This window comes from Cheilinus undulatus, linkage group 16 (assembly GCF_018320785.1).
Source record: "Cheilinus undulatus linkage group 16, ASM1832078v1, whole genome shotgun sequence".
In the NCBI taxonomy this organism is placed as follows: domain Eukaryota; kingdom Metazoa; phylum Chordata; class Actinopteri; order Labriformes; family Labridae; genus Cheilinus; species Cheilinus undulatus.
In genome coordinates this window covers 33,653,627-33,666,948 of record NC_054880.1, presented here as the reverse complement: position 1 = coordinate 33,666,948, position 13,322 = coordinate 33,653,627, and the positions used below count along the sequence as shown (strand labels likewise).

The 13,322-nt window shown below is 42.9% G+C and overlaps 1 protein-coding gene across 1 annotated transcript; it reads right to left on the bottom strand.

Moving 5' to 3' along the window:
- Positions 1-847: 847 nt before the first annotated feature.
- Positions 848-12,621, bottom strand: trib1 (tribbles pseudokinase 1). Its single transcript, XM_041809203.1, has 3 exons — positions 11,981-12,621; positions 10,921-11,213; positions 848-5,308 (listed from the first exon to the last, which is right to left on the bottom strand). The coding sequence occupies exons 1-3, from the start codon at positions 12,284-12,286 to the stop codon at positions 4,834-4,836; spliced, it is 1,074 nt and encodes a 357-aa protein (XP_041665137.1). The 5' UTR covers positions 12,287-12,621; the 3' UTR covers positions 848-4,833.
- Between the last annotated feature and the right edge of the window lie 701 nt (positions 12,622-13,322).

Below are 13,322 nucleotides of genomic sequence, written 5' to 3'. Positions count from 1 at the left end.
GGCAAAAACCCATGACATATTTAACAGAATAATGACAGCCTCCATATAATTAAAACAACAAACATCTCTTCAGACCCTGATTTCTTGACCTAGTCCTGGTCTACTTTCTGGGGGCCCTGCAGTCGTCCCTGGAGATTCCCAGCTCTAATGTGTTAAGCAATACTTGGTTTGGCAGCTTCCCAGCAGCTGAGACACTCCAGCTACCCTGTTGATACCTAATCTGACTCTTGAACTCACACATACACTGAGGTAGACACGCAGGCAGGTATGCACATGAACACTCACGCAACGCTTACGCAAGCCCCGGCCAGCTCTGCCTGAGGTAGTCATAACACACAGACGGTAGAGACAAGCCTGGCTCTAATAGGTCAAATGATGATTCATCCACTAAAGTGGATAAAATGAAGAAGAATGTTGGAGTTTAAATAGCACAGGTGTCCAGTGTATGAAGAGCTGACCTCCAGTTCCATCGGTTAGCGCTGAAGCTGAGGGGAAAAAAGAAGCAGAGTGGCTTTATATGATCCCCTTCGTGTATTCCAGGAAAAGACACTGACCCACTATTGACATTTGAGTGTTTGAGGAGTTTAAATGTTACATTATGCAAAGGTCAGAGAAGAGTAAACGGTTGGAGGCAGAGATGGAGAGAGAGCTTTTTTTCCTTGCAAGGATGGAAATGAAAGGAAAATGAGAAAGTGTGCTGCTCTCACAGCGATGAAGAGGGAGAGAAAATTCTCCTGAAACCTTCGAGGCATGCAGTCGAGCTGCGTATGCAAGTGCTAAAATATATGTGAGACAGACAATAAAAAAACTCATCCATGTGAATATGAAAAAGGTGATCTTTATTCAACATCTTCACACATATTCCAAATATACATATTTACATCCTTTGTACAATATCTTTAACCTGTTTGGACTATGAACAGCCTCCAGGTTGTGTCACAAATACATAATTCACAGTGCAATATGAAGACTGTGCACCCGTGTCAGTTACTCTACATGTCACATGAATTTACATGTATGAACAAAACCATTAAATTACTTTCAATTTAGATTGTCACAAATTTCAAGCAGATGAGAGAATAAGAACTGCAACAGACGTTTTATTAACCTTCTGCACAACCTAAAAAGTGAATAACAAGAGCTCTCAGATATGCCAGATTTAGCACTGTTGTCAAAATAATCCTGCCTGAATGAAACAGCCGGCTGCAGACTGTAAGGCTAAATGTCGCTTCATGCACCTGTCACTACCGAAGATAAATCGTCTTTTTAAAACGTGGTGCATCATGTCACCAACTATGACTAGTCTCCATCGATGCACAGCTTTCAGCGGCAAAAAGGAAAAAAAATACAGGGAATAAAAAGTACCATTAAAAATAGGAAACAGTCAGAACAGATTCTTCCAGCCAAGGTCAGGACCATTCTCCACAGACACGCTCAAGTGTTGAGTCATCATCAGACAACTGACATCAAATATCGCCTGACTGATTCAGAAGCGCTCAGTTTATGAAACACAGTGATATGGGCACAACACTCAGCACAGCTCGACTTTGTCAAAGCAGCACAGCTCCACATGATGATCAAGTTCAACAGCTCTGCTGAGAAAGTCCTTTTTTTCTGTCACATTCTCATTCCTTAACTGGGTATTTGACAGTTTTGTTCAGAAATAATGTTGATTTAAAAGGTCATTTTTATTGCATCTATTAACTGTTGAACTTTTCTGTTGCTGCAAACCTGAGAAATCCTTCTACAGAAACATTAGTGTTAGCCTTCAGTTGCAAAAACACAGATTATTAAAGACATCTTTCATAAAATATATGGTTTATAGCAGTGGTTCTCAACTGGTGTCACATCAGGACCCACCACAACCTCCTCAATCACAAATTGTGACCCAAATTTATTAATTTTTCTGTCATAACCAATGAAACTCAGTGTTAGTTTATGCATGACACATTAGTCATACACCAAGCCGTGATCAGCTGACGGCCAGCTGATCCCAATTATTGCCTCCCAGCTCCCACAGCCAATCACAGCTCTTCCTCTCAACACAGCTGTGTATCTTAATATGACACACTTCTCACTAATCCCTGCTTGTATTAATTCTGCGGCTGGAAAAGTTCACCTCCTCCATCCCAGCCTCCTCCTTTATAGCATAAAGCTTGTTGCACCATTATATTGTGATTAATGCTACTATGGATTAATTGCTTTGAATTCATTTTATTGTATTCAGTATGCATTGTCATTAATGTATCTATTATAGAGGGGTTTCTAGCAATGCACTCCCTGAGAAGTCAAAGCATGCTGCTTGTCTAACCCAGGGATCACCTTTAGAGCAGACCTTTTCCACCAAGTAAAAATGTAGATCCATTTTGCAATGAAATGGTACAATGTATGACGAGAGTGTTTGTGGCTGAAATATCTTTAAAGAAATATTGGGCAGTTTGGACATGCAATGGAACAAAAAATGTAACAGAACAAAGAGATGAAGATATTTCCTTCAAAATAAAAGCACAACATAGACTTGTTGCCACACATTTTGTTCCAAGGCACACATCTGTGACCCACTGAAAATGGCTTCATGACCCAATTTTGGGTCCTGACCCACCAGTTGAGAACCAAAGTTTTCTAGTATGTTTTTAGTTTCTAGAATTAACTGTAAAAGTGAGAACATCTTGGAAATGCACTTTTCTCTATCAGCCTAAAGGATGGATCGGACTGCACAATTTTTTTTGTCTTTTGAAATGGCACTGTCAGACCACGCGACAAAAACTTTGCCCCTTTCTGTCGACAGGCCAGCAACACAAGTGTGATCCAGACCAGTCATTGTACACTTTCCTCATGATGCTATTTAAAGTCTTTGCAGCTCTGCATGAGAACGAAGGTCATCAGGAGGTGGATCAAGGAGTGTCAGTGAGGCTACAACAGAAAGGCTGTGTGTGATTCCAGCGAAAGCAGAAGGAACGATTGCAGACTCGTCCCTATGTATCAAGAGGAGGACAAAATGGATCAACGATCCTTCAAATAGAACTTGAGGTATGATTGTGACGCATATCAAAAAACTAACCCAGTTAGCCAAGTTAAACACCATTATGAATGGGAAATTAGCACCCAACACAAGCAAAATGCAGCTACGTTTGAGCAGTGTCAAGGGAATTTTCTCAACTTACCAGCCGCTGGGGCAGGTAAATAAAGAAGCCTGACCTAAAAGTGATTTTACAGTAAACGACATAATTCAAACCCCAGCCTGAATATTTGGCTTGTGACTGCAGAAACTGTGCACAAAATATCAAATTCTAGCGAGTCAGGCCAAGTGTGGGAGCAGATGCCTGTTCGGCACTTTGTTGCTTCAACTTTGGTCCTGTGCTGCTCTGGCCTCCTGATAGCCACTCTCCAGACCCATACCCCATCTCTCCAGGTATCTTCCCAATTGACAACTCCATGATGCACATGGCAATCCCCGGCATCTAGACCTGCCAACTGGGTCCTGTGGGTCCCAGTATGCAATGAGCTTGATCAGGCCTGAGAAAGCATGCCAGGTGCCTGTAAAAGCATAGCTGCCATTCCTGCATCAGGCAGCATGTCTGCATTAGACACAAATTTTTACAATGATATCCAAAAGTAAGAGTGTAGCGACTCTGACACTGATGATGCAAGAAAATCCCTCTGAATTTAAAGTGCTCCCTTGGGAAGCACAGCAAATGTTTGCATGGTCAAGTGCAGGACAAACTGGTTAAAAATAGGTCTAAAATGAGTAAGAGTTTGGATAATTTATGCACCAACTCTCTCTTATCAAATACTGGTGCTTCCTAAAATAACAAAAATAGTTTGTGGCTGGTAGTTTTTCTAATTCAGCAGCAACAGTGGCAAATAGATTAAAAAGTTAAATTCTAACCCTGGTGTGAAATGTTGGTTACATGTCATGGACGTCAGGTCAGGGTGTCAAAAATATCCTGACATGCCAGTCTAGTTGAATTGGGGTCATCCTGGAGGTAAAGTTGATTATGTTAGACTACAGGGGCATTTGTTGTTCCTGATGTTTGACCATGGGTGCTGATGGCATTGTAAAAATCCATCTAAATGTGTGCAGTCTGATCCAGCCTTTAAACACAGACTCATTTCATTGTCACAGCTTATTGTTGAGTGTGCGTGTGACAAACTCTCCTCTGTGAGTCTTACACCAGTAACACCCTGCCTTTCTCAGAGCTTCTGTGCATGCTGTGTGATTTGTAAATGCTGAGTAGTTGCCAGATTGGCAGTGAAACATCTTGGTAGCGTCCCTGCTGAGTGTGACACATCAGTCCTCTGCTAACCATCTTTCTCACTCTGATGACACCGCCTGCTGCCAGACTCTGAGCTTGTGCTCGGCCTTCCTTGAGCCCCGTGTGCCGGTGAGTCAGCCGGTGAGGCCCGTGGCCTGGTAGGAGAGTGAGAGGAACTACATCCCTGTCTGCCCCCGCCTGTTCAGGAGTCTTTTAACACTTTCTAAAGAGGCTGAAATGTTACTACTGTATGCCACGAGTATTCATAGAAGCCTGCAGACTACGTATCTGTTAACATGATCTGGCAAATTCTGAGTCTTTGTCTTTTAGCACCAAATAATTAAAAACACACATATAGAGACACAATGATCGATCATTGTGAAGAATGCCCTTAGCGAGTAACACATATACGACAACAAATACAGTACAGTAGGATTTGTAGAAAGCTTGAGGGTGTATGTACACTCAACAGTACACAAATGGGTTCCTTAAAAGTGCCAATGTTAAAAAAAAGGATGAATCCCTCATAACATTTTTTGTTTTGGTCCCTCAGCCAGACTCAGCTGATTCAGGTCCGTCAGCAGAACAGATCATCGTCCTCTTCCACGTCAAAGGACGGCACCATCTGTTCTGCCGAGCTCACTTCCTGTTCACCCAGCGCCACTTCCTGCGATGATGGCGGCTGGTGGAACCACGGGTGAGCAAGCAGCTCGGCCGCCGTGAGTCTCTCCCAGGGTTCTTTCCTCAGCAGGCTCTGGAGCAGACATTTGGCCTTGGGCGACAGGCCCTCTGGCAGGCAGCACTGGCCTCTGCGGATTTTTGAAAACAGCGTGGCCGGGTCTGGGTCGTGGAATGGGTAGCGGCCAACCAGCATGGTATACAGCATTACTCCCAGGCTCCACATGTCGGCCATTTTGCCAGAGTAAGGCGCGGAGCTGCTGAGGATCTCCGGGCTGACGTAGGCGGGGCAGCCATGGGTGTCTGACATGGAGTCGTCATTTGGGTCTTCGAGGACGCGGCAGTCCTCTAGGCTCTCTAGTCTCACTCGTGTTCTGTGAAGAAAGAGTCAAAACAAGGTCAGGATGTTTCACAGAGCCTATAAGGCAAAATGTAAAATACATTAGAGATCTTCGCTTGTAGCTGTATGTCAGTTTGTTTAAAACTTCTGGGAATCCCCAATCGTACAAAAACAGCCACCAGTGACTGCTTCAGTTACAATTCAAGGGCAGAGAGAAATGTGATACCACATCTATAATCTCTTCAGAGCGGGGCTGCTATAACAAAATGGTTAACTTCTATTGCACCGATGTAATAATTGATGTCTATACTGACAGTGATTTAGCTGCTGCTGATTCTGATGTTTTTTTTATAACTTATATTGGTGTAACACTTCCAGTATGCTAAAATTTTCTCTCAAATTTGACCATGAAATCAGATCAGAGTTTTTTCAACAGGTCACTGTTTCTGCTCTGTAAAAATCTCCTCTTTGATTCTACAGCTAGATATATCAGATGCCAGCATAAGACTGATAAGACACAACAGATAAACATTAGTAGCTGATATCTGTTCAGGACTCATAATTTTGCAAATGTTTGCTAACAGCCCGATATCACCTGATACAGATGTTAAACCAAAGCATCTGTATATCCCTAGATACTTGTGGAAATAACAATATAGATACCACTTTCAATACCATGGCAATAAAAACAGAATATCCCAGGAACCCAATATATCAGCTCTTGGGTGTCCTGGGTATACAGAGTTAAATCTAACACTTTAACAGTGTTTTTGTTAGTCCACACTACATAGAGTTAAACTCCACTTTTATGTAGTTGCAGTCGGACAGAGCTGCAGGACCTCTTGAAAACCTGTGCAGGTTGGGTCAGCTCCGGAAGAACAAATCAGAGAGTCAACCTCAGAGCATGCACTGCAAAGTGATGAAGAATGTGCACTGTGCATCCTTCAGGAAGACCTAAAGTCACTGACGTGAACTCTAACTAAGTAGATAACTTCACTCATGTGTTGCACATCAAAAACAACAACAATCGACCAGAAGCATGAGCAAAAGGACTCCAGCAGGGATGACTGAGCAACAGGAAACATCCAAACACAAATACGCTCTGCCCAAGGGGATGAAAAATTGAGTAACAAATGAACCAATTCCAGTCCTTGAAACAGACTTTAAAGTTTAATAAATTATGACAATATGCCAATATTTACAAAATTTTATTATATCAGCACATGTTTTTATATCTACTTATAACAACTTCGTACTGATAATACCATGCATCCCTACATGACACATGCATAATTTGGCACTTGGTCCCAAAAATAAAAAAAACAGAGTGTATAGCATTAGTTCAAGGAGGTCTCAAAGTCAAGCACCGCAATCAACTGATTTCACACAAGCCAACAGCCAGCTAATACGCTCCAAGCACGCTATTCTTTCTACATCGGCTCATGGAAGGGCAGGGGATCCCAGGATAGCCAGCCAAATATAAATAATAGCACTGACAGCAAATTAATAACTAATAAAGGGAATTTATAAACTGCAAATCATGTGTGTTTCATTACAAAGAGGTCCTGACTGAATCAAAGTATTGAAAATCTGGACAACCTGAGCACAGAGAAAACTTTACTCACTGTAGTGAAACTTGAGAACTGAGCTTTCATCTTACCATCTAAATCAGCATTACGCAAGAATATTATCCTGAGGATGTCATGTTCTTTTATTTTCCCATGTTCACCAGTATTTAAAGCACTAGTGCCCCACTGTGTGTACGTGAGTCTATTTCTGACAGTGGCTTTGTTTAACTCTGTCAAACATTTCAGAGATCTGTTATATGTAAGACATGGATTGCATCATGGAAAAACAAGCATCCTTCCCTTAGCCTTACACTGACAGATGGATAGAAATACACACACACACACACACACACACAAATAAACACACACAGACATCCGTGAACTCGCCGTGACCTACGTGTACAAAACTCAATCTCATTGGAGAAGCTGCCTAAGCAAATTTCTAAAGACTTGCTGGCACACAAGGTCTCATAAACACACTTATAAATACACAACTACAGAACCCTGCTCTGCTATATTTAGCCTGTGTTAATGACAGGACATACATTTTGCTCCAGCACCAGAGCAGCTAAGATTGTGAGTGATTAAACAGATGAGATTTATGTCTGAGATGACTGACAGGAGGAAGATTAAACAGCATATGAAGGGAAATGTTTGGAAAATATCACTAAATAATTTCAAGAGTTACGAATTTTCTGCAGCTTTAGTAATGAAAAATTCATTCTGCCTCAATTCGAAGCGTGTGATTGAGATCTCACATGAATGTGTGCTGTTTCATGCCACATTTAGAGGGTCGAATCTCTGCGTGAGACACCTCACTCGTCAGACGGAGTGGCGTGAGAGAGAAAAGCGACAGCCTGAGAGAGGAGGATGAAAAGAGTGACAGGCAGGAGAGAGAAAGCAACAGATATTTAAACACAGAGATAGTGAAGAAGATAAGTCAGGAGAGGAGACTTTGAGCGCTGGAGACAGAAAAGGAAACAGAACAGAGAGAGTTAGTGGGGTGGAGAGAGTGACTCATCCTTCAGTTGAGAGTACATATCTTCTCTCTCTCTCTCGAGCCGAGGCTATCTGCACCTGGGTCCCACACTCGCGGCGCCAGCCATCCCATAATTACCCTCAAATGGCTGTTGCCACATCAGTGACGCACAGGAAGGCTGGCCCTGCAGTGAAGCTCTGCATGCTTCATAGTGCTAGTCACCTTCCTTAAACTGGCTTTTCCAACTGCACTGCCTGTCTGTGTGTGAGCGGAGATTGTCAAATTGTTGTGACTCTCTCACTCCTCGGCTCCAGCACTGCTTTGTCGGGGTCACGACATTGCATCACAAATGCAATTGTCCGGGTTTGAAAGGATATCTGATTGAGAATTTGTAAGAATGTGTGACGGGATAAATGAGGTCATGACAAGTTGGGAAACATATGAAGAAGACTTGTGTCAGATTAATGCAGATTTTGTTGATGTGGAGAGCTAAATTCCATGATGTCACACAGACGCCAACGCTATCAGAAAAATCTGCAGCTTTGCTTTCACAGTCACATCATGGTAAGATGATTTGTGGAGTACAATACATGTCATTCTGCATCTCCAGGGTCAAATGGGTCAGTCTAACAACATCATGCTGTCATCAGGCCAACAAAATACAGATTTGCACACAAAAAGATGTTTGAGCTTGCAAGGTGGCTGAGCTTTACGTCTTTGAATGCGTAATCAGCAAACATCCACAGACTAACACAATCACAAAGGAAGAAAATGAGCTATGCACCCCCCCCACCTCCTCCTCGCCTCTTCACATATACACTGTGACTCATCGCTCTGCAGCCGTATAGCTATCAGAGGGACTTCAACTTCTCTCACTGCCTGTCTGCTCTCATTCATCCAGAGTGACCCTGCAAAGCCAGAGGTCATGACTGGGGAATGTTACTGTTGAAAGTCTCCATAAAAAAAAAAACAAAACGTTTCAGTGGACGGCCGGGGATAGAGAAAGGGGGGTGACTGTGGCATCAGCGGTCTCTTACAGGAAAGGGAGTGACGCAAGGGCAAAGAGGCGACAAATAGTTTTGTAAGCAGGGGTTTCTGTGTGTCTTCCTCAACAGAATGCAGCACTCAGAGATGCAGACATGTGTGTCGGTGTCTGTGTGGGTGCCAGTTCAAAGCAAAAAAAAAGTGACTGAACTCCTCCTTCATGGATGAAAGTGGATCTGAATGAATCCTTGTTGGAAGCATCTGCAGCATAGTTATGATGTAATTTATCAATAAATAATGAGTAATAAATGTATTCTAAGCTATAGACTGCAGAAGGGGCTGATTGTCTCATTCAGCAGCCTCGTCTAGCAGCTCTGCCAAACTACCTCCCACTACATTCACACACAGAACAAACACACTACACGCGTACAAAAAGACACATCGAGAGCGAGAAAGGGAGACAGACAGAGAGGGCGAAAAATCTGGGAAGCGATGCCGTCTGCCTCCACAAGTACAGAACCTCCTACTCTATCTGTGCCCACATGGATATCTGCACACATGGCCTGTGTGTATCAGCTGCTGCCATGTTTGCTTCACTGGCACTTCATACTGCACTGCATTTTAGTGTGAGAGCAGCCAGGGAAAGTTTATTTCTCAAGGCGACGGGCCTAACATGACAGGCCTAACATTTTATTGTCCTGCTACAGGTTGTTTGCTCTTAGATCACTAATAATCTGCTCACCACTACCAAAAAGCTTTTTAACAAGCGGGCTTCAATTTGGAGGAAATCTGCTCATATTTAGGAAAAATAGCACTTTCATCAAAGTTTGTTAGCTATTGAGCATAGTCTCCTCTTCTGATTGTATAGCCTACTGTAGTAGAGTACACTTTAAAAGCACAGAGCTCTTAATCACAGCAGGCTAGTATTGCCTCAAACATGCACTGCCATTATGCGCTAACAGGAGGTGGATTATAATCAAAGTTGGACAGCTATTTTCACTCATGTAGCATGCATTTTATGTTAACACTTTTCACTTCAATAAAACAAACATATTTCGCCTTCAATACCTTTTTCTTGATTGAAATCTGCTGCCATTGCCAAAAGCGCATTAGCTAGCAAACGGATGCTAACGTTTACTAGCGCGCTATCATGCTAACAGCACAACCATAAACGTAACATACATAGACGCCGCATTGACTGTGTTTGCCACCGTTGCGGTACGTCAATGTGTCCGCCATATTGCCAGAGGCAAGACCACCTCACAAGCATGTACAAGTATACGACAAGGACACTCAATAATCCATATTCATGCAAGTGGTAATAATGAGAATCCACTGGGACCAAAAAAATATCTGAGAAATATCTGTTGTTACTGTGTTCTGGTCTGTAGTTAGTGTGCTACATTTTTTTTGTTAATGTGTTAAATTCACACATGAGCATGTGTAAGAAGCTTGCAAGTATTTGTACACTCAAATAGAAGAATGCAATTTGAGACATGCTGTATTTAGTTAGGTCACATTAGTTATTTAGCACAGTAATGGGTTATTAGTTCATTAGCATATTAACTGGCCCCTTTGTTCCAAAGAATATTCAGTTGGCTAATATTATGCTAGCCAGTTAGGAAGTACTGTTAAGTTCCAAGTTACAAAAACATTTTGTTATCTTTTAAGCATGTCAGCTAGTTATTAGTTTCAAATATGTTTAGTTAGCCTACATTATGCTAGGTAGTTAGCACAGTTACTAGTTGTTGGTTCAAAGTAAGTTTCTTTTTTTAGCTTTTATGCATGTGAACTGGTTATTTGTTTTCAGATAGCATTTAGTTAGCATATTATGCTTGCTATTAACCACATAAACAAGTCTTTAGTTCAGAATAGCATTTTATTTGCTGTATGTTTTTTCAAATTACAAAGTTAGCCTACATTATGCTTGCTACAAGACCCTCTTAATAGTAAGGCTAACAGTTCCCAGTAACATTTAGTTAGCTAACATAACTTGTAAGCAAATTCAGGGTAAATTTCCTGTTCAGAAGAGGAATATGGGGACTTGGGGAAACTTTTTGTGTTGTCAAAGATTGTCAGGTTTGGATTTTGTTATTTTCCAAGTACAAGTCTCACCTTTTTTCATCACTGAAGACAAACTTTCTCAGCTTGAGGTCACCCAGCACGATGCCATTCTGGTGGCAGTGTGCCACAGACGAAGCCACCTGCCTGAAGAGCCTGCAGGCGTGTTCTTCATCCAGCCTGCGACAGCTCTTCACAAGGGTGTGCATGTCTCCAAAGTCCTTGTCCAAGAACACGTAGGCCTTGCGTTCGCCCAGGATGATGTCCCTGATGCCGGCCACATTCTTGTGGGCTGGTAGGATCCCATAGGGTCTGATCTTCTCCTGGTACACCCCCATTTTAAAGACCTGGAAAAGAGGAATAAAGAAGAGGAGGGGAAGGGATGGGGGATGGAAATTAGGAGAAGGAGAGAGAGTGAGGGAGGAGGAGGAAGAGGCAACGGGTCAGTGTGTTCTTAATGATCATCAGAAGGAACAAGCATGCAAAATTTGGCAGCGAGTTAAAAAAAGGCGTAGGATTAGCTTTGATTCCAGCTCTGCTTTTTATGCATGAGCATGACAAATGAATCACCAAAGCATGAAGCGATTAAGTTTATTAATCAACAAAGCCAAACGCCTGCAGGTCCTTCATGCAAAAGAAAAACATGGATGAGGAACAGAGAGAAGCCACTGTCCTTATCAGAGCACATCCTTATCATGATAGTCCCTCTTTGTCTCACATGTTTGCATTTTTATGTGTGTGTCACGGCGTGGCGTATTGCAGTGACGTGTATGCAAATGAGCTGAGTTGACAGACTGTGAAGCCACAGTGCCAAGGATAAGTAGGCTATTTATCACAACACAGCTCAACATATAGGTAAGAGGAATCTGTCCCCGATGTAAACAGATTTAGAATAATCTCTGTTAGAGTTCCCAATTTAAAACTAAATCATGAAGCAACACTCCTATTATTACGCAAACTGTGTCACACATATTTCGCGTGAGATTGAGTGACATTGGGTGAAAAAGTCGGCTAAATACTGATGACATGTCAGACAACCTATTGAGCAACTCGCTGTCTTGAAACACCATTCATTCAGAGAAATTGCACAACGAGGGAGATTGCGCATGCATACCTTGCACAGCAGCTCATCGCCTGTGTCGGTGTTCATCGCGCTGTGCATGCTCTCTCTGTCCGCCAGAGGTAGAAGCAGAAACGGTCCTATCCTGGACGGACCCTGGTGAGTCCCGGTGACCGGGTTTGGGAGCTGTGGGCTGACCGGGGATCCGGGTGAGGTTCCGAGAAGGAGTCCCTGTGTGTCCCCAGCTTCGGCGCTCAGCCTGGCGCATTTGGCCGGCGGCTGGTCGTCTGAGTCCAGCCGCTTGTGCGCGACTCTCGCGGTGCGGATGCAAGGTGCCGGGCTGCTCCACTGCAAGTTCATCCTTACAGACTGATTGAAAGCAAAAATAAGACCCTGACTTAATTAAGGATGAGTCCTCAGACGGTTAGAATAAACTACACTTTCTGTGCTCCATTTCTCCGTGTGAGACTTGACATGAAGATTTACGCGTTTTTGGTAAATATCCAACCACCGTCCTTTCCTCTCTCTGAGCGACTGCCTGCTGCTCTGAGGTCTTTGTACTTTTGGTGAGAGAATCCCGTTCCCCTAGAGTCCACAGTGAGAGAGGGAAAGACAGAGAGAGAGAAAGAAGAGAGAGAGAGGCAGCCTCACACTCAGAGAGAGGCAGAGAGTGAGTGAGCCTCGGTGATGTTGGGCTCAAACACTCCTCCCGACCAGTCCAGCCTCCTCCTGGTGACACAACCATTGAGCAATCCTGTAACGGCACCGACTCTGTTAGCTCAGCTTTGCTCTGATGAAACTGCCTAGTGTATTACGTTTCACAGAAGACAACGTGAGCATGTGGTGCAAACATTATTTTTTTTCGTGAATGTTTGTCATGAAGTTCCACATTCCTGCTTTACTGAAAAAAATAAAACAAACTCTAACCATGTGAGGGGAATGAGGAAACACTCTCGTACTTATCATGGCTGTTTCATCAAGCATGCACATGTTTTAGACAATAATTAACAATCTTTAAAACTCCCTCTCTGACTCACTTTTTCCCCTCATGTTCAGCTTTATAGGTGCTCCACACGGACCTCCTGTATGGCTCCTGAACTGGTTGTCCTCCAAATGTTGTGCAAGATTAACTGAATTGATTGCAATTAACTGCATCCAGACTGATTGCATTCATTACTTTTGATCCAATGTGGCTGCACACTGCAGCATCTCCCTGCAGCCACAGTGGTGTAAAATCAGTCCATCACTGATCCTTAAAGCCTCATTTAAGTTTCAAAACTCACAACTCAGTGGGCAAGTCAGAAGTCATCATTTACCTTTTTACTGTCTTTTTATTTCCTTTTCAATCCATGACCAGTTCTTTTATCTGTAATAAAGTTCATGTCATTGTCTAGCC

Coding starts and splice junctions, on each gene's coding strand:
- trib1 (XM_041809203.1), bottom strand. CDS start 12,286: ATGAACTTGCAGTGGAGCAGCCCGGCACCTTGCATCCGCACCGCGAGA. Junction 11,214..11,980: donor GCGATGAGCTGCTGTGCAAG/GTATGCATGCGC, acceptor CCTCTTTTCCAG/GTCTTTAAAATGGGGGTGTA. Junction 5,309..10,920: donor GTCTTCAGTGATGAAAAAAG/GTGAGACTTGTA, acceptor CTTTCTTCACAG/AACACGAGTGAGACTAGAGA.